Below are 25133 nucleotides of genomic sequence, written 5' to 3' on the forward strand. Positions count from 1 at the left end.
TGAAACACAAATCTCATGCCCACTGTAGCTTGGGACCATGTCTTGCTTGGCACATGTTCTTTATTGAATCAACCTTCCCTCTACTTAGTATTCTTCATTACCCATTCCCTGTTTTTACCCCTGCTTTGCCTTGATTGTGCCCTGCCGAGAACCCCTATCCTATCCTCACCTTTGCCTTGCCAATAGACAATAGGTGCAGGAGTAGGCCATTCGGCCCTTCGAGCCAGCACCGCCATTCAATGTGATCATGGCTGATCATCCACAATCAATACCCTTCTGCCTTCTCCCCAATCCCCTGACACCGGCTTAAGAGCACTATCAAGCTCTCTCTTGAAAGTATCCAGAGAACCGGCCTCCATCACCCTCTGGGGCAGTGAATTCCACAGACTCACAACTCTCTGTGTGAAAAAGTGTTTCCTGAGCTCTGTTCTAAATCCCTTACCCCTTTTTCTTAAAATATGGCCTCTGGTTCTGGACTCCCCCGACATCGGGAACATGTTTCCTGCCTTAAGCGTGTCCAAACCCTTAATAATCTTATATGTTTCAATAAGATTTCCTATCATCCTTCTAAATTCCAGAGAATACAAGCCCAGCCGCTCCATTCTCTCAGCATATGACAGTCCCGCCATTCCGGGAATTAACCTTGTGAACCTAAACTGCACTCCCTCAATAGCAAGAATGTCCTTCCTCAAATTAGGGGACCAAAACTGCACACAATACTCCAGGTGTGGTCTCACTAGGGCCCTGAACAACTGCAGAAGGACCTTTTTGCTCCTATACTCAACTCCTCTTGTTATGAAGGCCAACATACCATTCGCTTTCTTCACTGTCTGCTGTACCTGCATGCTTACTTTTATTGACTGATGAACACGGACCCCCAGACCCCGTTGTGCTTCCCCTTTTCCCAACTTGACACCATTTAGATAATAATGTGCCTTCCTGTTTTTGCTACCAAAGTGGAGAACCTCACATTTAGCCACATTAAACTGCCATGCATCTTCCCACTCACTTAACCTGTCCAATTCACCCTGCATTCTCATAGCATTCTCCTCACAGTTCACACTGCCACCCAGCTTTGTGTCATCTGCAAATTTGCTAGTGTTACTTTGAATCCCTTCATCAAAATAATTGATGTATATTGTAAATAGCTGCGGTCCCAGAACCGAGCCTTGCGGTACCCCACTAGTCACTGCCTGCCATTCTGAAAGGGACCTGTTAATCCCTACTCTTTGTTTCCTGTCTGCCAACCAATTTTCTATCCATGTCAGCACTCTACCCCCAATACCATGTGCCCTAATTTTGTCCACTAATCTTCTATGTGGGACCTTATCAAATGCCTTGTGTTCTGCTTTGACATGTCCTACCTTGACCTAGAATTATAGAAAACAGTAGTATGGATACAAGCCCATCAGCTCACTGATTCTATCTACACTAACCATCAACGATGTATTTTCACTAATCCTACATTAATCCCATTTGTATTATTTTCCCGACATTCTCAACAACTCTCCACAGATTCCACTACTCACTTACACATGAGGAACAATTAACCTAAAAATCTTCTTTAGTTGACAAGATTGCTGGAGAAACTCAGCGGGTGCGGCAGCATCTATGGAGCGAAGGAAATAGGCAAAGTTTTGGGCTGAAACCCTTCTTCAGACTTTTAATATAGTTGGGGTCCGTTGCAGGTCTGGGTGAGTGAGGCCCGAAGTTTCGGAAGAGTCAATGCGAGGTCCTGCTGGTGCCGGAGCATCGCAGCGAGAGTAGATCTGAGTGACCGGAAGGAGAATTGTTGTGTATGGCGGCAGATAGCCAGTTGGTATCGATAGTCCGGCTTAGGTCCGAACTGGGAGGTAGGGAACTGGAGCTGGAAGCCATGAGGTACGAGATGGAGGTGCAGGCAAGTCCAGAGGAATCAAATGTGGCTGTTGTATCGGGTCTGGGTTAGGATGTGGTCGTAGAGTTGGAGGGAAGGGGGAATCACAGAGGGGGGGGGGGGCATTCAGAGAGGAGGTTGTAAAACTGTCTTCGGAGGGAGGAGGAGAACTTCTTCAAAGTAGGCATACCTTGAGGAGATATCGCATTGGAGTAGATAAAATGTTCAAGAAGGAACTGCAGATGCTGGAGAATCGAAAGTAGACAAGACTGCTGGAGAAGCTCAGCGGATGCGGCAGCATCTTTGGAGCTCCTCAAGGTATGCCTACTTTGCCTCAAAATTATCTCCTCAAGGTATGCCTACTTTGAAGAAGTTCTCCTCCTCCCTCCGAAGACAGTTTTACAACCTCCTCTCTGACTGCCCCCCCCCCCCCTCTGTGATTCCCCCTTCCCTCCAACTCTACGACCACATCCTAACCCAGACCTGATACCACAGCCACATTTGCTTCCTCGGGACTTGCCTGCACCTCCATCTCGTACCTCATGGCTTCCAGCTCCAGTTCCCTACCTCCCAGTTCGGACCTAAGCCGGACTATCGATACCGACTGGCTATCTACCGCCATACCTAAAAATTCTCCTTCCGGTCACTCAGATCTACTCTCACTGCGATGCTCCGGCACCAGCATTGACTTTCCCGAAACTTCGGGCCGCACTCACCCAGACCTGCAACGGACCCAACTATATTAAAAGTCTGAAGAAGGGTTTCGGCCCGAAACGTTGCCTATTTCCTTCGCTCCATAGATGCTGCCGCACCCGCTGAGTTTCCCCAGCAATCTTGTCTACCTTCGATACTCCAGCATCTGCAGTTCCTTCTTGAACAATCTTCTTTGGTTAGCTGGAGGACTCAGTGGAAGTACTCATGTTCACTGGAATAACTCCACACAGGTAGATTGAACCCAGGTCTCTGGCACCGCGAGGCAGAGGCTGTACTAGCTGTGCCGCTTTGCCACCTGTACTCTCATTCGATCAATTTCCTTCTGACAATCTTACTTGACCCATGCTTTTTTTTCCTTTTTATGGATCTTTAGTCGATGGAAATCCTGACATCATTTGATCAGACCAAACCCATTGCTTTTTAACAAATAGATTGTGAAATAAATAGTGACATTTCTGCCGTTGTCACCAAGTGTAAAGACCCACACTCCATCTGATGATGCTGATATGTTACTATAATAAGACATACACATGAATCAACATTCTCTTCTTGCTAATGGTGGAACTAGATACCAATTCCCTGCAGCATGGACTAGAGAACATTGAATTTTAAACACTGGTGGTCTTGTGGTTTGCATATGTTCAGATGAAACTGATGAGTATTGTTGTCGAGGATAGGGGGAGGAGATTTAGGCTGCTTTGTATGAACTCCATGTCAACTGATGCTCTGATCTTTTAGCAGCAGGGAAGTTGGGAGTCAAGTCAGGATGACATGACCTTTCATCAATATAATACATACAACTTGGAACCAAAGGAAAGCAAAAATGATTAGATCTGTAGATATCGGTGTCAGGTCCTTTACTATGTCTTAAAGAAAAAAATGTTTATTTAAGATAAATGGTACAGTTTTGCTATTTTAAATTGGGTTCATAGCTCCAGTTAATGAAAATATATGACTATGCTCTGTCCACAGCATTGCACTATAATAATGGTCTTCAATTACAATAAATATTTAAAACGATGGAGGATAAACAACGTTTAGATGCTATTTGTTCATTCTTTCCACATGTTAATATACTGTACGCAGAGACATGCATCAATAATAAATGCAAATAGTTTTGGAGAAAGAAAGAAGCAGTTGCACCCCACAAAGTTGCAGGGTATTGAAATATCCTCTGTTATCTTAAGCTCCATGGCACAAGTAATAAAAGTGACAGCTCACCTCCACCCTTCCATCCTTTTGGGAAATCATTTGTGCAGCTCGTTTCATTAAAAGGTATAAATTCATACAGTGGTTTGGCATCACATACACGCAAATCATTTTCACCAATCCCAACATTTTAACAGCTTTTTCAAATGTCTTTCCATTCCCAGTTGTGTCTTCCTACTCTCTGCTTCTTGTTGCAGCGAGTCCAGCTCCATTTGAAGTGACAGATCTTTTGTAACTCACTATTTCTAATAAGCAAGTCCAGGGAGTGAGCTGTTTGAACGTGCAGACAAGCACAACTTGGTTCTCAGCCTCTGAAAAAAACTCTCATGCATGTCTGAGATTACCGTACTGCCATGAAATGGTGCATGGTTACGAAGGCCATTTGCTGATAGCGAGATAGGGCGATTAAAGACATGGTAGAATTAAAGTTGGGATTTAATAGGGTGTGTGCCTCCGTACCACAGTATAATGTAGGATCATTAGCTACGTTTGTTATTAAATAAGGAGAGGAGCATGACATGCTTCATCTCAACCCGGTCTGTCCCTCAATAATTTATTTTATACTAGGCAATGTTTAAAGTAATAAAATTCAAAAAGAATACTTTTTTTTTAATAGAAGGAGCAAATTTGCTTTCTTCCAGTATCATAATTTCTATGTTGAATGTGAAGGAATTTTTGGATGTGCTGCTGCCAATTATGGCTTAATCTCTCCCAAATTTTCTACGCAGAATGATAATGCCCATTTTAATACTGTGCAGAGAAAACCAGCTCTGAACATTATTGAAATCAGAACGTTCTCTGAATATACTAAAATAAATAAAGCCCGTAATGAGTCATATCATTTATTTTGGTGCTGGAATCTTTCCTGAGCACTTGGACATCAAAATGTCGTTGCTAGTCAACTGGGACTTTTCCTGAATCTCAGTTTAATGTAATTAACTGTCTGCTTTCTCATGCAGCTGTAATTTCTTTCTGCAAAATGGGTGGATAGATAGAACTATGAAATCCTTCGGCCATTTCCATCACTGTGTGCTGCATGTGGTTTTGCACAAATGCACAGACAATAAAGGATCTCAATTCTACACAAGGATTAAATACCAAGATTCTGAATTACATCAGCTATGAAATAAATAGCATTAGTTAAGCTGCTGATTTCACTCCAATAGCATTAAATAAGTTTTCCTTATTCTCAGACTACCATGCCATCAAGCATCGAGAGAGTCATGGAGCTGTACTGCATGGAAACAGACCCTTCAGTCTGACTCGTTCATGCTGGATAAAATGCCTAGCCTCACTGATCCCATTTTCCTGCATTTGGCCCATGTCACTCTCTTTTCTACCCATGTACCAGGCTTTATCACCTCCTCTGGCAGCGCGTTCCATATACCCACTACTCTCCATGTGAAAAACTTGCCCCTCTTTCCCAATATCAGATGGCTATAGATGCTCCATGGATGTCAGGCAACAGCCCAGTGTCATAAGACCAGAGGTAGTCTCCTGACATCAGACGACTATGGATGTTCCTGCAACGTTAGATCCCCTTGGATGCACCTCTGATATCAGATAGCCATGGGTGGCCACACAGTCTCACACAGACCTCAGCAATCCCCCGGGTCAAATGAGCACAGATTGTTCCTCGGCATTATATGCCCACAGATGGCCAATGGACCTCCTCCCTATTCCCCTGACATTAGATGACCACAATCAGTTCCCGGGCATCAGATGATTACAAATGTTTCTCCGATGTCAGATGCCTATGACTGGTCCCCTGGTGTAAGGTGAATCAGATGCCCCTGGGTGGTAATATGTATCGCAAAGTCCTCAGGTTCCCGGGCACTTTCTTAAATTACAGAGATTTCAGGCAAAATCCTTGCTCGCTTCCAGTTACATATCAGTCAATTTGAATTAATGTAACATAAAATTAGATGTGTAACTCAACAAGTGGCTGATTTATACAGCTCCTAACACAACCCGCTCAATATCTGACAGGTTCACCCGCATTCTCCAACTTCAAATTTGGCCATCTCGTGATTAATCTCCCATTAACAAATTACAACGAGGAAAGATCGAACAACTACACAGTACATTGCTAGCCAAAAATTACTTCATGTGAAATTGAATTAGGAATTGCATTAGGGAATAGATAGGGAAAGGTGTAATTATTAAGAAAGGAATTAATGGGCTGAGTATAACCATAGTGTCTTACATTCCTGCCTCCCTAAAAAGCACGTACTCAGAATCGACCCTTCATTGTGGACCCTGTTGTTAAAAGAAAATTGCCTTTTCTTAATGTACTAGAGTACAAATATACAACAAAATGATACAAGAATGTGGCATTTTTGTTACTTTCAATCTGGAAGCATCCCTGTTTCTAAACAATTTGATATGAAAATAAAGTAAATTAAAAGATTTGTTTTCTAAATTACCATTTTTTTCTATTTAAATGTAATCGATATCATGCAGCAATAATCCAGCAACAGTGGGTTTCAATTCAAACCAGCTCAGGTACATAAGAGGTCACTCGATGAACAATTCTGAGAAAGCAGTATTGAGCTGAAATTGACAAGAATTTGTCAGAAATACAGAAAGGGCAATTTCAACAGAGGCAGAAAAGGAAAGAATTGTAATGGAAATATACAACTAAATTTGCTTTGCATCCTTTATGAGGTTGAGGGTGGAGTAAAGTGATATAACCACTTTGATATATTTTGAAACAAAATGTAATATCTGGCAATATAATTTTGATGGACTTCAATGTGAAGCAATATGTATTGGAATACATTTCTTTTCCATAAGGAGAGCATTATCTGATACTGCTAGGCATGACAATAAATCAGTATTGCTTCACGCTTCAGTAGTTCCACATTCAAGGACCTGGAGAGGAACAGTCTCAAGGACAGCGGACATGAGGAGAGTGACCAGACTGACAGCGAACACGATGCACACAGGGGTCTGTGCTGTGACACAGCTATCAATGAAGTATTGAATACAACTCTCAATTCTACCGGTTCCCAGGTTCCTGAACAAGGTAAGATGATTACAATAATGCAACTAAGATCTTAATAAAGGCCTGATGAGACCAATGGCGTTATATATTGCATAGTCTATTTGTTAGATCAATTCCAAATTGTAAAATGGCTATTGAAACTAATTATGATGTTGGCTCGTATATACGAAATTACTCATTAATTCAGCCAATTCGAGCATCAAATGATGAATTATGTATTGGTTCAAATTAAGTAATATTGTCACACGAGGCATTCTTTGCAATTTTCAAATTTGAATCAACAGATTATTCAAATTAGAAAACTGCATATCGACTGCTAATGCATTTCACAGCATGCTTATCATGTTCTTCAAATTCAAATCAACAATTTTGTTGGGAATCATTTAAAACCAATTTTTACATTCAAAACTTTAATGCATTAATCCATCTTTTGTTTTAAGTGATGGTTTCCAAGTCACACAGTATTCTTGTTATTTTGTTGTTTGAAACGATAACTATTTCATAAGACGCCTGTTTTTGCTGTTTCTCTCATGAAATAGTTTATTATAATTTCATTTGGACACAGTGTGTACATTTTAACTGTGAATATCACTGAATCAGTGGTGCCTTAGTTGCCAAGAAATCCTTGCCATTAGATTTTCATATTTGTTCTCGTGACTTTAAGTTTCGTTTAGAGATACAGCGTGGAATCAGGCTCTTCAGCCCACGGAGTCCGCGCTGACCAGTGATCCCCGCACACTAACACTATCCTACCCACACAAGGAACAATTTTCAATTTTACCAAGCCAATTAGCCTACAAACCTGTACGTCTTCAGTGTGGGAGAAATCCGGAGATTCCGGAGAAAACCCACGCAGATCATGGGAGAACGAACAAACTCCATACAGACAGTGATCGAACCCAGGCCTCTGGCACTGTGAGGCAGCAACTCTATCTCTGTGCCACCGTGCATTTGGGTAACACTAGCTGTGCTCCTTCTTTAATTTACTCATTGATACCAGGGGGTGGGAGATTGCAACCTTCACGTGGTCCGCCCTCTTGCAATGAATGCAATCAACCTGGCATGCACAATCAAATAAGATCAAATAGAACAAGTTGTCCTACAACTTTAGGCTGTGCACGCCATAAGCAAGAAGAAGGTTGATACCAGTAGGAGGGTGGCACTGTGTCTTCTCTTTGATTTGCTGACTCCTTAACCAAATGTTGCTGGCCTCGTGGTGTTAGGAGGGAGAGCCAGCTATTAACCCAGTACATCACTCTGTGCTCATGGTAACATTACTTGTGACACCAAATGGATACTTGTGATACATGATGGATGCTTACATGATGACTCTTGGCATTGGTGACAGAGCTCACAAAGAAGGGAGGTATTCTGAAAGTACTTTAGCTTTGTTAATCTGAGCTGGCAATTTATTGACGGACAGAGGCGTTCAGTGCATTACAAAAAGTTAGGAGAAATGTTATTGAGGTTAAAATAGTGAACCGAGTGCAATTCTTCATTTTATGTCCTCCTGCCCACAGATTTTTTGAGATACAGTATTGTTTAATACAAGGTGAAAGCTGTGTAAATACTGTACCATTAAATGGAAATAGATCCCAGCTCACTCAATGGAGTAGTGAAAGTTAAGCAGATTTTGTTGTACTCTGTACTTGACGGGATGAGACCAGAATAACTGTGGTGGGGTCAATGTTATAGTTGACTTGTCTGGCGATTTTGCTTATGGAAATTGAAAAATCTTTTTTATTAAAAAAATTATTACATTTGCTTAAATTTTTAAGCAGATATAAAACTATTTTCAATTTTATTGTGTATGTCATTTTCATTTATTATTAAGAATATCATTATAAATCCTCTAAAATTCAAGCTTACTCGTGAAAGTATCATTTCAATTGTAATTGCCTAACATTCTAGAAAGGACGGCAAGGCCTTGGAATGTTAGCAGAGGCAGTTACAGGCATGATAACGAATATGTGGGACTAGAGAAGGTACTTGAGAAACTGCAAATGTTCTGTATCAGACAATAAAGGACAAGAAAAGATATACAACCAGCAATTAAAATCTAGGTAATTTGGGGAATGTAACACGGGGAAACTCTTTTCACTGATGAGTTGAAGAAATAAGTGGACGATGGTGGATTTAAATTAAAAAGCAAAATAATCAAAGACGAAATGGGACATATTTTTCAGGTTGTCTTTGTCTGGATGCTCTATCTGAGAGTGTGTTGATAGATTCAGCAGCTACATCCAGTATTGAATTGGATATGTATTTACAGGATTATAGAGAAAGAGCGATGACAGTAATCGTTCAATGCGTTTAAAAAGGTGCTCTTGTGCAAATTATCCAAATGGTCCCCTTCTGTGCTGTGATATTCCATGATATGGTCGATGGTCAATAGCCTGAGTCTGTTACTCATCCTCAATTTGAGCTGTGCTTTTCTGTGGATCCATTACTGAAAGCTGCCAGCTCTGACACCTGGCAGTGCCTCTTCCCGATCAGATTCCTGAGGATGCCACACATGTGCAGCATCTTGCATGCCTGCCAGATCCATTAAACAAAAATATTTCTTATATCTGCAAAATTTGTGATCCAATTAAAACTAGTTTTCAATGCCAGTGCTGCCCTCCCATCTCGTAATACTACTAAATAAAAATGTTTATCTGACTCATTTTCATGGCATTTCTCTCTCTTCAAAGATCTGTCACATGTTGCAACAGAGCCACAAAGAGCCATTTAGTTAGTATAATCAGAGCACCAGTGAAAGGTTGAAAATCCCACATGTATATATACTGGAGGCTAACATGCAAACGCTCAAACAAAGAGATCGCAATTAGTGTAATTGCATCATGCAGCACAGAAACAGGCTCTTTGGCCCACAATATCCACGCTGGCATCAAGCACCCATTTTACACCTTGACGAATGAAGTGCTCATCCTGAAACTTTTCAACTGTGTGAGAGTACTTGCCCACACCACCTTCTCAGACACTGTGCTCCAGATTGCAATCACCTTCTGGGTGAAAAGATATATCTTCATTACCTCTCTAAAGGGGCTGTCCCACTGCGGCGACCTAATCTGCGAGTTTAGAAGAGTTTGCCCTCGACTCAAACTCACAACATGGTCGACACGTGGTCCTAGGAGGTCCAATGAGGTCACTGGAACTCTCCTTCATGCTCGAGGGAAGTTCCCGCCTACTTGCGGCCTCAGCTAGGTCGCAGAAATGTTTTCAGTAAAAATTGGTTGGCATGGTTCTTTTGAACTTGTAGTACAGTGGAGTGGGGTCGCTATGTAGTTACAGGCAGTTGAGGGCAGCCATAGGCAATCTCCTTCGCTGACCGGGCATTTTAATTGGCTCATTGGAGTTTTCAGGACCAAGGAAAACCGACCGGTAATGTAAAATGGCCGTTAAACTTTATTAAACGTTGTCTGACTTCTTAAAAGTGTCTTCCTCCTTCTCCCCCCTTCTCTCACCCTCCCCCCCCCCCCCGCACACTCACTGTGCAGCCGTCTTTTACCTTCCTCTTTATCGTGGGTGTGAATTTCAGACAGCGCTCCCCCGCTTTCCCTGGCCCCCGCCTTTGCGATGTGTTTGTGTGTGCGGTCGGTCGATCCAGCTCGAGGTTTTTCAGGCAAGTGCCCTCGAGCTTGAAGGTCGAAGACTGTCGCTGAAAGGTCATGTCAGTGGGACAGGCCCTTAGCCTTCATACTCCTCACCTTAAACCTATTCCCTCTGGTTTTAGACATCTCCGTTATGGTGAAAGGTTGCTCCCTATCCACTCTATCTAAGCTCTCATGATGTTGTAACTCGTATCAGGTCTCCTCTCGAACACCTTCACACCAAGGAAAACAAACACCTCTCCAGTATCTTCTCATAGCTTAAACATTCTATCTCGGGCAACATGCCAGTAAAATCTCCCCTGCAACCATTAACAGGTCATTTTTATATAGGTTTAGATTTCAGGACTTGGGCAGCAAGACAAAACTAGTGTTCATTTCTACAACCTGGATTTGCCTCCGAATGCATGGACGTCATTATAACCTCCTCACTTAATTAAAAATCAACTGGAACCACCTTGGTGTCATTGGATTATTTCACACACAAGGCAGTGGACGTCATGACCAAGTCATTGTGGTACAAGAGATTAGAGCATTATAAAGCAAATATCTGAAATAAGCTACTCATGAGGGATATCATCTCCTTTAACTGATCTTCAGCTGTTTTCTTTGCCATATCTCAGCTAGCAGAAATCACTAACGCTATCTTTAGAAGTAGAATTTGAATTGAAATTCATATTTGCCGAGTCTAAGCACCATGCTGACAGTGAATCCCCAGGGTGGGATCATCTCATTCTTCGCAGGAATAAAGAAACTCACTGGGAAATATTAAAATTCCTGAAATTAAGCAAGTCACAGTCACTGGTGAGATATTACGAATAACTCCACGTAGTATAACCATTAACAATGAATGGCCAAGGTCACAAATGCAGTGGCAACAACAAAACTACCCATGTTATTTGGGCCAGAAATCAAATCTCACCTAAATTATGGGATTCCAGTTAGATAAACAGGTAAATGACAAATGAATTACTATCAATCTTGACTTGAGTTTTTGGAACAGGCAGCATCTCTGGAGAGAAGGAATGGGTGACGTTTCATCTCAACACAAAACGTCACCCATTCCTTCTATCCAGAGATGTTGCCTGTTCCATTCAGTTACTCCAGCATTTTGTGTCTATCTTCGGTGTAAACCAGCATCTGCAGTTCCTTCCTACACACTTAAGTTTTGGACTTGGAAGGCTCAAGGGGCTATCCCACTTGGGCGACCTAATTGGCGAGTTTAGAAGAGTTTGAAAAAATGACATGTTGAAGACCTCCTTCGACTATGTTGAAGACCTCCTTCAACTATGTTGAAGACCAGCTTCGACTAGCTACGACTAGATACGACTAACTTCAGGAAAATTGGACACCGAATGGTGGATAGTGAAGACGACCTCCTCGGATCTCCTTCGACCTCCCTTCGACTATGATGAAGACTATCTACGACAACCTTCGACTACCCTCGATTACCTACGACTACCATGCTACTACTACGACTAAAGCTACGAGTAAAAAAAAGTATTGATTTTTTCCATGGCGACCTTTTTTTACTCGCGGACATTTTTTAACATATTGAAAAAAACGCCGCGACCTAGCTGAGGCCTCGAGTACGCGGAGACCACTCTCGAGCATGAAGGAGAGTTACGAAGACCTCCTACGACCTCGTGTCGAACATGCTGCGAGTATGAGTCGAGGGCAAACTCGCGGATTAGGTCGCCCAAGTGGGACAGGCCCTAAAGGCATCAACAGCTGCACCAACTTGCTCTTAGTATAATAAATGCCCTAGAACAATCAAAGAGAAAAAACAGGTCAAGGAAATGTGCATTGGCTCAAACATGCCAGCAGCTCTATGGAGACCTGTTTGCTGTCTCCTCAGAGCTCACTACTGAGCTTTGTGCCTCTGCAATACGATGCAAATGTCAAAGACAAGCTGAAGGCTGGTGCCGGCATATCTAACCTCCCACTCTGCCGTTGGACATTGCACTACCTGGAGGCACAGCGCTAATGTTCTGAGCTAAAAGGCTGGATGCACTTTTACATCCGGCACCTCACCTGTATCCTAGTTATGGCTGTCGTTTGTAATGTGGTCTGTGTCATTTGAATTGGCTGAACATTTTTGATTGCAGAGGTGTATTATTCTCCTTATTTTATTTAATCTTAACATTTTTAATTAATTTGAAGACTTCAAATGTGTTTTAAGTTAAATTATTTTTCTCCTTTCTAAAGTTGTTTTCTTAAATTATTTGATTCCTTTATACTGTTTTAAATGTATTAGATCATCAGATATATAAAAAACATTCAAATGCTTTTTAAAGCAGTAAGCTGTCAAAAGGGTCATTGGAGTGGCCTAGTAGCAAGACCTCTGGATCCACTCCCTGAGGTCTAGTCATTGCTTGCGGTCTGTTTGTAGGTCCACTGCAGCAACAAGTCTCAGCTAATTTAACCTGTGGCAAAATGTAATTGTGGACAGGGGGAACAACATGGAGAGCAAGTGCAGGGGGTGGCTTGTCAAAGCACAATCATATCCATTAGTTTAGGGGTGGTTTTAAGCAGCATTGTAAAGGGATGGAGCTATCTAAGGAATAATAAAGCCTGGGATTTAGACATCTGTAGGCACATTCTCCAATAGTGAGGCATAGGAAGTCAAGGATACTTAAGAGGTTAGAGTTGGAGGAAAGCAGAGTTCTCGGAAATAGAGCAGCCTGGAACTCAGCCAGGATTCCTCTTGTACTATTACTATTGATTTGGATAGTGCTTTTGTGGTTCGGGTCTGGCTTCAGTCTCAGTGGCCTTGGGATAAGTTCAGATTGAATTAAATATCAACATCAAGGTTGCTTTGCTCAATCGTGATTAGCACCGCACTAACCTGGAAGGACATGCAGCTGTGTGTTGTACAAAAATAAAACAAACAAAACATTTTGGAAGTTGCCCTGTTTCTACATGATGCCAGTCATAGCTAATAGGGAACTATGTACAGCCAGTGGCAGTGTTTTACCTGTCAGTACACCGCTGAAGACTACAGGCAATGACTCTCAGAGAGATGTGCTGTGACTGCACCAGCCTAAATGTCTTGTATTTTGCAGCATGTTGCTCCCTTCAAAAAACATGTTAAAAAATGTTTTACTTTCAGTAAAACAACATGGACTTTATCCCATTGTTTTTTTTCCAGTGAGTTTACAATTGCTTTTATGCCCATGAGTTCTACTGCACATCCAGAGAATCAAATACAGCATCAATACAAGTATGGAATCGTTTTGGATCTACTTAGAGGAGTGAAGATGAACCATTAGTTTGTGTGGAAAAGCAAAGGGATTAAGATATAGTTGAGCAAATGGTTACAGCTATCATGCACAAAAAGAGGCCAAACTCATCCATGCCTGGCAAAAAAATCTCACCGAAGCCTACCCATTTGCCCATGTTTACCCAGTCCCTCTAAACTTTTCCTATCCATGTACCTATCTGAGTATTCTTTACTCCACTAATGTATTCTTGATTTCACTAGTGCTTTCTACAGCTCCACCAAGCCATGTCTCATGAAATATTATTGGTTTTAACTGGTTAGGCACAGTAGATATTCTGTCTGTTTCACACATCACTCAAATGAAGTGGATGGTTAGGAAATCCAGGCTGTGTGTAAAATGTGCAGGACTGCCCAGTGCAACCGGTTAACAGTGAAATGCATGCACGAGAACAGGATATGTTTCAGTTTCTGACTGAATCTGTTTAAGTTTGGGTAAAATTTACTGTTATACTATCCTATCAATATACCAGTTCGTCACCAAAACTGCTTGATTCAAATGTTGCATGTAAGCAGTGCAATCATATTTTGTCATGGTAACCACACATAATTCAGGGAGGGAGAAAACAGTGGTAAATAATAGCCTTTTCAGATGTTACAATGTTGTTTATAGTAATTTCTCAGGGGTCAAATGTAAAATTGTACTGAACAACAAGGATAATTATACACTTTCTGAAAAAATATTCCAAGCAGTCTTTCATAGAATTTCTTCCTAATGTTTTTGGTAACGTTTATTTTTAACAGATTTTCATGTCTTTTAGTCCCATTCTTTAATCGTTCCTTTAAATAATATTCATTTTCCCTGCTCCTCTTGGACTCTTTACCTGCCTTTCCTTCATCAAGGTGGTGCTCAAATCCCACCTCTTTGTTTATGAATCCTGATTTCTCCATATGCGGCTGTATCAAATTATGTTTATTTGCAACATTTTGAAATGCTATATGAATATTTGTTGCTGCTCTGCCATAACTGTAGAATGCAATTTTAAACTCCCTACTAATCCTTTTCCAAACAGCAACCATTAAGTTTGTCTTGTCTTTTGTTGTAGTTCTCTTTGAATGTTTATTCATCTGTGATTATATGACCAATAACTATGATCTGGTTAACACTTCATTAAGTCTCAGCATAAATCTAGCCAACTTTTCACATTCTCTTCAATTCTTTTTAATTTTCTTCCTTTTATTTTTCTGGTTACTGAAATCGATAATTCTTTTCTTAGCCTGTCCATGTTAAAGTTTATTTAGCATTTGGTTAGTGCATCCGGCATCTTTTGCTGCATCTCTTTCTATTCCAATAATTTCACTCTCACCAGCAAATTGGTTGTGCTTGTATGACTTTGGCTGCAACAGAGTTGAATAATTGGACTAAAACCTGTAGAATTAATTCAGCCTTCTTAAATTCAAATAGCCGATCTGCAAAGCCTATTCCTTCTCAATCTGTGTTGCCTTTTTAGGTTATTGTAACTCAGATTTAATCCCCTTGCAAATTCCACTCAAGGGTCAAGCTTATTTAATTGTCATATGTACCAGCAACAGAATGATTACATTCTTACTCCCTGCAGCTTAACCGGCCTGTAAAAGCAATATAACACAGATAAATAAATAATAATCAATAATACAATATATTAATAACTAATTCATAATAATAAATAAATAACCCCAGGTAACCAGAATAATGCAATACTAAATCTGAAGTGAAATCAAAGACACCGTCCATAGAAGATCGCAGTTGCTGAGGTTAATATGTATAGTGTTCAGGAGCTTGATGGTTGCTGGGAAAAAGTTGCTCTTGAAACTGGTGATCATGATTTTCAGGCTCCTGTTCCTTCTTCCCAATGGTAGTAGCGAAATGAGAGCGCGACCAGTGTGGGGTGTGGGTGTTTGATGATACTGGTTGACATTTTGAGGCAGTGCCTCCTACACATTCCTTTGATGATGGGAAGGTCAGTACTTGTGATGAAGCAAGCTTTGTCCACCACTCTCAGTCGTCTCCTTTGTTCCTGGCCATTCATGTTGTTGAACCAGGCCATGAAGCAGCCACTCAGTATTCATTTACTTAGAATTGACCATTGGCTATGGGGTATGTAGCTGGAAAATTTGTTATCCTTGAACATCTATTTGATTTGCTTGTATTCAGAAGCTCATAAAATCGCATTAGGGTTTATGATTTTCTTGTGATGCTAGCCAGTGCCCCTCAAATTTCCTCCCTTAATGGCCCAAGGATCTAGGATTTGATGGTCTTTGATTTGATGATCGTAGGTGTGCCTGTAAATTGCTTGTTCTAACCTTCCCCCCCAGTCTAGTTTCAGTCACAAATCACTGTCAAGTACTTGCGCATCTAAACTTTATTTTGACAAAACACAATTACAGTTCCCACTACTGTACCTAACCATTGTGGGTTCGATCCTCGTATCTGCCTGATCAAGCTCTCTTGTCCTCGCTCAAACAGAGACACTCCAGAAGGTCATGCAGTCCTAAGTGCTCTCCCAGAAGATCGACATAGGACCTCGTGGTAGCGGACTTTCATAGGTCCCCGAACCTCGAGGGGCCGAACCACATGGGGGTGGTCTCTTTACAATCGAATTACAGATATCGATTAACCCCATACATGACAGACATTTCCCTAACCCAATAATACAGTAGCTAATGCATGGTATTCAAACAGTGTTTCTCAGAGGAAACGAACATTGCAACATGAGCCCTGATTTGCTAGAAAACCAGACATGGCTCAATACGTAATCCAATCAACATCCAGCAAAGTAAAGCTTTGCAACATTATTTACAATGTGTATGTCTGGTTTGCATTCATCCAATCCATTCTATGCATTTTGCAACTAATTGTCAGGGTCTGCAGATGTTCCCATTCTCTTCCTGCAGCTCTGATCTAGGCTCTAGACAAACTGCCACCATTCTGCAGCTTCTCATTTCTACAGAAAGCAATTATAAATGGACCAAATGGCCTATCAGCCCTGAAGCCTTTACTCAATTTTAGGGTCCGAGCCTCTCCAATTTGGCCAGGATTAACATGCCTAGCCTATCAAGTATGTCTGCCATAAAACTATAAAATGAGTAGTATTGCATGTTCATCAGAAACCGAACAGCGGATAATTAAATCTGTCATGACAAAATGCCTACAGAAAATATGCATTCAATATTTCAAAATATTTAAACATTCAAAATGTCACTCTTTCATTCATTTTAGATTCTACCTGATATTGGGCTGGATTTGGCAGAATGTGAAAGCCAAAAGTCTCAGTGTTGCCCCACATAATAAAGAGCAACTGTGCTTTTCATCCTGTGCATGTGAATTGAGAGAGCACTATGATGATTGATAACTGGGATGGGGGGAACTATGTTTGTGGGGGTGGGGAATTCTTGAGAGGAAGAATTAAACTCACAAGCCTAAATTCTCCTGAATTTAGAAGATATGAGTAAACTAATTGAAACAACATTTTCTGAGGCCCTGACAAGGCAGGTTGATGACAGATTGGGATGTCTGGAAATGTAGTGACTAAGTGAGGGATCAACCATTCAAGTCTCAAAGAAGGAGACATTTCTTCATTCTGTGGGCAGTGAGTATGCAAATTCTACACCCAAGAGGGCTGTGAGGTTCAATTGCTGAGAATATTCAAAGCAAAGATCGAAAGATATTTGGATATTAAAGAAAACAATGGACATGGCGATAGTACAGAAAAATGTTTCTGAGGTAAAAGATCAGTTATAACCTTAGTGAATGGCATTCAGGGGGCTGAAGGCCTGCTCTTTGATATATCATGTTCTTACAAATATGTAATTCCAAAAGTTAACAATAGTGATTTGCAGTAAACTGTGCTCCAATGCTGGACTCAGAAGGGAGTTCAGTAAGAAAACAGAAATATTAATGATCCAACTTATACATCATGAACTTGATGAACCAGGGAGTAGGTACACACAGGTTGATCTTGATGGAAGGGAACAGTTGTGAGAGCCACAGGCTAGAGTTTGGTATTTAAAAGGTCTTTCAGTTAAGTTATTCATTTAAAAATACTCTTTGAAACCTTTTCATGAATTTGATTTTACAGTAATGGATTGAGCATTTTATTGTGTAACGGTATTTAACAATGAGTGGAAAAATTTTAAGGATTTGCTTTTATTTAAAGTATTTGTCTGAAACATTTGCAGTTCAATTTGTGCTGAATATGTAATATTGCTCATTTTGCAGTAATGTGACGGAACTCCTAAGACTATTAAATCCATGACTATGTGACATGTATCCTTGCGTCAATAAAGGAGGAGATTTGAGAGCTACCAGATAACATCACAAGAAAATTACAAATTCTGATAGGATTTTAAAAGAGCATCTGGCATACAAACAAATCAGATAGATTTTCAAGAATGACAATTTTGCCAACTACATCCAGACCCATATAAGATGTTTTTGGAGACTTAAGGTGACACTGCAGCTCAGTCTGAGGGCATGGCTTAACTGGTGGTCATTATTTTCTTAGTTTGTGTGTGGAGAAAGCTTTGGCCACCACACATGGTCCTTTACATTGTTAGAAATGCATCACCCTGGAGAATCCTCCCTTCATTTCTGCAAGTTGCAATGGGTGGATTGTGAAAGGTAAGATCATAGCTCATACAACCCATCGGCCCAACTTACCCATGCCAACCAAGATGTTCCATCTACACTAGTCTCACCTGTCCACATTTAGCCCATATCCCTCTGAACCTTTCCTATCCATGTACCTGTCCAAATGCCTTTCGTATATTGTTATATATCATGTTATATTTTGGTAAACAAACTGCAGATGCTAGAAATCTGAAATAAAAACAGAAAAAAGCTTCCAATACTCAGCAGGCCAGCAACACCTACAAAGAGGGAAACCAAGTTAACTTATCTCACCACTCCAGCAAAGTCCAGAATCACCCCTTGACAGCTGCAGTCTGAAGAAGGGTCTCGACCCGAAACGTCACCTATTCCTTCGCTCCATAGATGCTGCCTCACTCGCTGAGTTTCTCCAGTATTTTTGTCTACCTTCAATTTTTCTAGCATCTGCAGTTCTTTCTTAAACAATTCTGATTGAAGGTCACCCATTTGCAACAGTAATTCTGTATTTTCTTTCTCAATTGGAAGCTGCTTTTTGATTATTTCCGGTATTGTTCCACATTTCAGATTTACAGTAACTACACTGTTTTATCGTGTTTTTATTGTTTCCTATTTCTCTCTCCTGTTCTCATTTATTTCCCTCTATTTCCACCTGCTCCAGACAGATCCCCTGTGATTAAAAAGCCCTGTGCCTCCCTTAGCCAACACCACCATTACTGGTGACATTCACTCTTGTTCTCTACTCTACTCGATTATTTTCACCCGTTCTTGTTTGGATCTTTAAACAATGTTGCTCCCTTACGTTTCCTGGATCCAATGAATGGTTGTTTATCTGAAAGTAATTCAGGTTCTAATTCCATAGATGTTGCCAGATCTACGGAGTATTTCCAACATTTTCTATTTTATACATTGTATTACTTTTATAAAATTCAGTACGGGCTGGCCGCTCATTGCTGACTGTAAAATCTGCTCCTGTTTTATTGCTATGATATTGTAAGAATGTTTTATTCTTATATTTAGCTTTCCCATTCTAGGAATATGAGCATTCTTTTTACAATGATTTAAGCGAATTTCCATTATTTTATATTTTATATTTTTCATTGACTTTATTAGATATAATTTAACATTTTTTTTAAATCATGATTTAATTCATTATACCTAAAGTAAATGTAAAACCAGAAATCCATTATTTGCATCATTGTGTTCTCATAAAATGGAATTTGTGAGTTTACAATTTGCTTAGCTAGCCATCCAGAACCATATGCGTTAAAGTCGACTCCTAAAAGAATTATCGCTGGCTTTTGCTGAGAAATTTCCCAATTCTATCAATGACATAATTCTGGATTGTTGCCTGGCATACGTAAGCTGGTGCTGTGTTAATATGCCTGTAAAGCTGCAGTAAGTAAGAATTTAATTGTTCAGTTCCGGGTGTATATGACAATTAAGCACTGTCTCTTGTCTTAAAAGGCTGCAATATGGGGAAAGTACAGAATAAATGAAGTCTCACGACTAATATGGTACATTGTTAACATGTGTCTAGCAAATTTCTTAAATTAGATAAATGTTCTGTCATTAGTCCCACCACATATGGGAAATGTTTGTTTTGCACAAATGAAATACCTTGGGCAGGTTAGCAAATGCATGTCTTCTTTGAGTGTCTCTTACTTTAGATAATTTCCATTTACAAGAAACATCCTTCGAACGCCACAGGATTTTGCAATTTGAAAGTCTTTATACTAGTCATGAGCTGCATTTAATAACTCTCCAAATTTAAAAAGAAGCAATGTTTTGCTCTGAAATGTAACATGTTACACATAGTAAAACAAAACATGAGTTAAACATAAGGGGGGGGGGGAAGGTTTCAGTCTTTTATTCAAGTCTTTTCCATTTTGAAAGTGTTCATATCTTCCCATTGAACATGAATCATTATTTTCTATTATCTTTTTTACAATCAATACGTAAATGAACAGGGCATTTTTCAACTTAGACTGATCTCAAAACGAATGACGAAAATGTATTTTAATCCATTATATTGATCCACAAATGGCCCTACTATTTTTGGAGTAATTCAATGGTATATTACAGTACTGCTTCTGATTAGACACACGCAGTCTTAATTATTAATCAGAGAAAGCTTTGTTTCATTACACAAGGCGCTTTTTGGTCAGTCATAGGATTGTACAGTCCACCATATCTACTGTATGTTGACCATTGTGTCTATCCACACAAATTCCACTTGCCTGCATTCATTCCATGTCCCTCTATGCTTGTCCAATTAGCTGTCAAGATGCCACTTACCTGTAAATGTTGTTACAGTTCCTGCATCCACCTCTGGCACAGTCTCGCAGTGTGAGAGTTGTTGCCTTACAGTGCCAGAGACCCGGGTTTGATCCTGACCTCGGTTGCTGTCTGTATGGAGTTTGCACGTTCTCCCTGTGACTATGCTGGATTTCCCTGGGTGCTCAAGTTTCCTCCCACATTCCAAATATGTGTAAGTTTGTAAATTAATCGTTTTATTTAAATTTTTCCTAGTGTGTAGGATAGAACCTGTATGAATCAGTGATCGCTGGTCAGTATAGACTGGGTGGGCTGAGGGTCTGTTTCCACACTGTATCTCAAAACTAAACTAAACCTGCTCTGTTAGCTCTTTCCAGATACCAACGTCACTTCTATAAAATATGCCCTTCTGATAACCTTTAAATCTTCTTCCTCTCACCTTAAACCTAAAGCCCTTTAGTTTCAGACACTCCTGCTTTGGGAAGCAGACTCTGGATTTCCACCATATCTATGTCTCCTATAATTTTATATACCTCTGTCATGTCTTCTCTCACCTTCACTCCAGAAAAAAACAGACCCAATCTATCGAATCTTTCCTGATAACTCAACCCCTCTATTTCTAGGTAACATCCTTACAGATCTATTGAGCACCCTCAGCAGCTTAACTATATTCTTCCTGTGGTATGGCAACTAAAAACATATACAGTTCCCCAAGTGTAGCCATGAGAAACAAAAATGGATGGCACAGATCCATAGAGTAAGATCCAATAACATTTGCACCATTGACCTTCCTGCAGATTCCTGACATGTCCATCCTCCCCTTCTTAAATAAAGGCACTACATTGGTTATGCTCCAATCTTCTGGTGCCTCACCCATGGTTAAAAAAGATACACAAATCACTGCCAGCATTCTCCTGCCTTTGCTTCTGACAACACCCTAGGTTAAAGCTGGTCAGGCCCCAGGGATTTATCCACCCAAATGCTTTTCAAGACCTCAAAGCTCTCCACCCTTGTAATGTTGATATGCTCCAGGATGTCACTGATTCCTCCCCTGAACTCAATGGCTTCTGTGACCTTTTCCACAGTAAATATAGGCATGAAGTATTCATTTAAACCGCGCTTAAGACCATGTGGTTTCAACCCAACCCCATTAACCCTTAAGGAGACCTATTCTCACCCAACCTATTTTTTTCTGGTCTGAATATACATTTTTAAGATTCCCCTTTACCCTATCTGCCAAGGAAATCTCTCAATTTCCTTGTTGAGTGTACTCCTACATCCCTTACACTTCTGAAGGGAGTTGTTTTATCCAAGCTGGATTTTTCTGACAATATTTCCTTCCTGACTTGACCCTTAATATCCAATGTCAATAATAGTTCCCTAATGTTGCCAGCCTTGCCCTTCACTCTTAACAGGAATTTTGTACAATGCATTCTGGGCACCGTGGAAGTGCTATAGCTAGCTTTGATCTCTAAGGAACAAATCCTATAGTCAAGTGATCTGTTGTGTTTTTAAGCAGAAATCATGTCTTCTCTCTATCTCTTTCAGGGAATATGAATAGGTCTGTTTGAAACTTAATGGTATTCTGTTCATGTTTTGGTGCTGTTCCCTTTTTGTCAGAAAATTCAGATCTATAAATCATTGTTTGCATCGTTCTCTGCAAAGAGTAGTCCCATAATTTAGCTGCCTTTCTCAAAATAACATGATGATGGAATGAGTGGGGGTTGGGAGTAAAGGAAGGAATGAATGTTGATTTAGGAATTGGAAGGAGACCCTGGCATTGATGCAGTGAAGGAGAGGTGTTTGGCCTGAATAGAGTTGGCAAAGGAGAAGTTAAATTTGCAACCTGACAGAATTTATATGAAACATAGAAACAGAAAATAGGTGCAGGAGTAGACCATTCGGCCCTTCGAGCCTGCACCGCCATTCAATATGATCATGGCTGATCATCCAACTCAGTATCCTGTACCTGCCTTCTCTCCATACCCCCTGATTCCTTTAGCCACAAGGGCCACATCTAACTCCCTCTTAAATAGAGCCAATGAACTGGCCTCAACTACTTTCCGTGGCAGAGAATTCCACAGATTCACCACTCTCTGTGCGAATTTTCTTTCTCATCTCGGTCCTAAAAGACTTCCCCCTTATCATTAAACTGTGACCCCTTGTTCTGGACTTCCCCAACATCAGGAACAATCTTCTTGCATCTAGCCTGTCCAACCCCTTAAGAATTTTGAATTTTGAAAGTTTCTATAAGATCCCCCCTCAATCTTCTAAATTCTAGCGAATGGTGTAGTCTTCTCTTTTTGCGGGCAATCAATGCTCTGATGTCCACACTCTTATCAGACTAGAGTGAGAAAACATGTGTAAATACATACAAAAATAGATAGTCTTGATCTGTTTGAATCTACTTACTTTTCTTGAGAAAAAGAATTGTGATTCTCTTCTAATTTGAAAATACTTTTTCCGTAATATCTTGCCACAGTACCACAGGCTATACGTTGATAGGTTTGACATATTATCTATGTCAGAATTTGTATCTGATTAATTACCAGTAACTTTATTTTCTGCAATGCCGAATAAATGTAAAATTAAAAGTTAACCCATCCATCTTGTCTTACAAGCTCCACACAATTAGAATGAAAGATGTGCAAAGTATCGGAAGGATTTTAAAACAGGAACAAGCAACCCACTGTACAAAATGGAAAAAAAATTGTCACAGTACTGTAGACAGGCCTAATGATCCAAAGGGTATAATTCAGACTGCGGCAGACTCATAGACCTGCTCTTCACATGACCGTGCATCTTGTACAGTTGACCGTGCATCCTGTACATACTGTATGTATGAGAACAGCAGCAAGGCATAAATAATCCTAGCAAAGCCTCAACTTCTGTCATAGTCTGTGAGGTTCTGGAAGAGTTTTTTAAATTAGCTTACATACTGAGCAATTTAAAACCAATAAAATTGCTTTCATTAATTAAATAGCAAATTTTAGAAGGAGTTAATGCAATAGTTAAAATCATTACAAATAATATAAAATCGTATCATGGTAAACAGCTGTTCTCTGGGTCAGGAATTGAGTCAGTATCAGAATGAGGAGAATGTAAGACTGGTTAGCTCGGGATTGAGGAGGAGGCTCCTCAGTGCGACACACAGATACCGCCACTGGACTGCATACAATGTCTAGTAAAGGTGCAGCGAGATGGATACATTAACATCTGTCACTCGGCTCCCATTGATCTTAATGCAGTACAGTGTTGAATTGAGGACACATTTTACAGAGAGAACCTGAACGCCGGCAATTCCTTTCAGAGCTGCTGGCCATAGCCGTCACAATGTGGTGAGCATTGCTGTGGACATTAAACAAGAAATGAAAAAAATATTAGAAATTGAAAAAAAAATTGTTTTCCGATAGAGCAGAAAAAGTACGTACATTTACCTACCACCTACACAAACGCAGGATGCCTGAAAGCATTTGACAGTTAATACTTGCAAAGTGACGTCACTGTTACATTGTTTGCACAGATGGACATTAGTGACCAAAGAGTCGTTTAGTGACTTTGGACATGGAACAAATAATTGCTCTGACACAAAATAACAGCTGATCTTTGCATTAGCGCAGTGGGTGTTTAACATTCACCTCGCGGGGAAACTGGGTGTTCCGATTTAAGGCCAAAAATAGCATTGAAGGTCTCCCTCAGAACTGCACTGTGGAGTCAGTTTAGATTTTCTGCACAACTCCCTGGAGTGGTACTTGAACCAACATCCTTATGTCTGTGTGGAGTGCCAAAACTAAGCCACAGGCAAAACAGATAAATAATGCCAAGGCTCACAAGGAGCAGACAAGTACATCAATTTGACAAAACTCCAGATTCCAATCTCATGTGCTGAATATTGCTATCCAAATTATTTTAATATTTTACAAACTCATTAAGTTAATGTAAAGAAAATAAACTGCAACATTTGCTGGAGAGGATTTAAATCATTTTGAATGTGAGTTTGTGTCATCAACATTTTCCACATAACTGGTTTATATTAAGCAAGATGTTCAATTGCACTTGCAATGGAAATTTTAATCTTCATTTTAAAACATAATTCATCCCAGGTAATTGTGGAACACACAGGACATGCTAAAGACATCATCCGTGCTAACATTCTCAGATTTTCTTCTCCCATTGTAAAGAGACAGGCCGAAATGATGGAACATCATTAGCATGTTATAGCAGTGACCAGGCTTTGGCTGCCCATCCAGGGGCATGCATAATTCATGAAATTTTCCACTTGAACGCGTGTGATCACTCTTTCAAGTCCCTAGCCCTTTATTGACAGCTCTGCTTGTCTGTAATGGTACATTTGATGATGAGTTTCCTCGGCTTCTCACAGACTGATCTTATGGCATCTCAACAATGACAGGAAACAAAGGATCATAACCTGTTTGAAGCTGATAATTTTTAACAAATAAAATCTTTCTTAAAGGAAGGCGACCAGTTACTGATGGAATAATAATAATGCACTTACAGTGCTTGCCATTACTAATTGAAAACAAAACCTACACATTTACAGCAAACAATTAAAG

General features: G+C 40.3%; 1 protein-coding gene across 2 annotated transcripts in view; it reads left to right on the forward strand.

The window, feature by feature from the left end:
• Positions 1–25133, forward strand: part of pcdh19 (protocadherin 19) — a 149704-nt gene that overhangs the window by 106725 nt on the left and 17846 nt on the right. The window contains exon 3 of one of the 2 annotated variants that reach the window (XM_033030387.1): positions 6655–6827. In XM_033030387.1, coding sequence (XP_032886278.1) covers positions 6655–6827 — 173 coding nt within the window. The remainder of the gene's footprint in view (positions 1–6654; positions 6828–25133) is intronic. The other variant, XM_033030388.1, reaches the window with a different exon arrangement.

This window comes from Amblyraja radiata, chromosome 12, assembly GCF_010909765.2.
Source record: "Amblyraja radiata isolate CabotCenter1 chromosome 12, sAmbRad1.1.pri, whole genome shotgun sequence".
NCBI classification, from domain to species: domain Eukaryota; kingdom Metazoa; phylum Chordata; class Chondrichthyes; order Rajiformes; family Rajidae; genus Amblyraja; species Amblyraja radiata.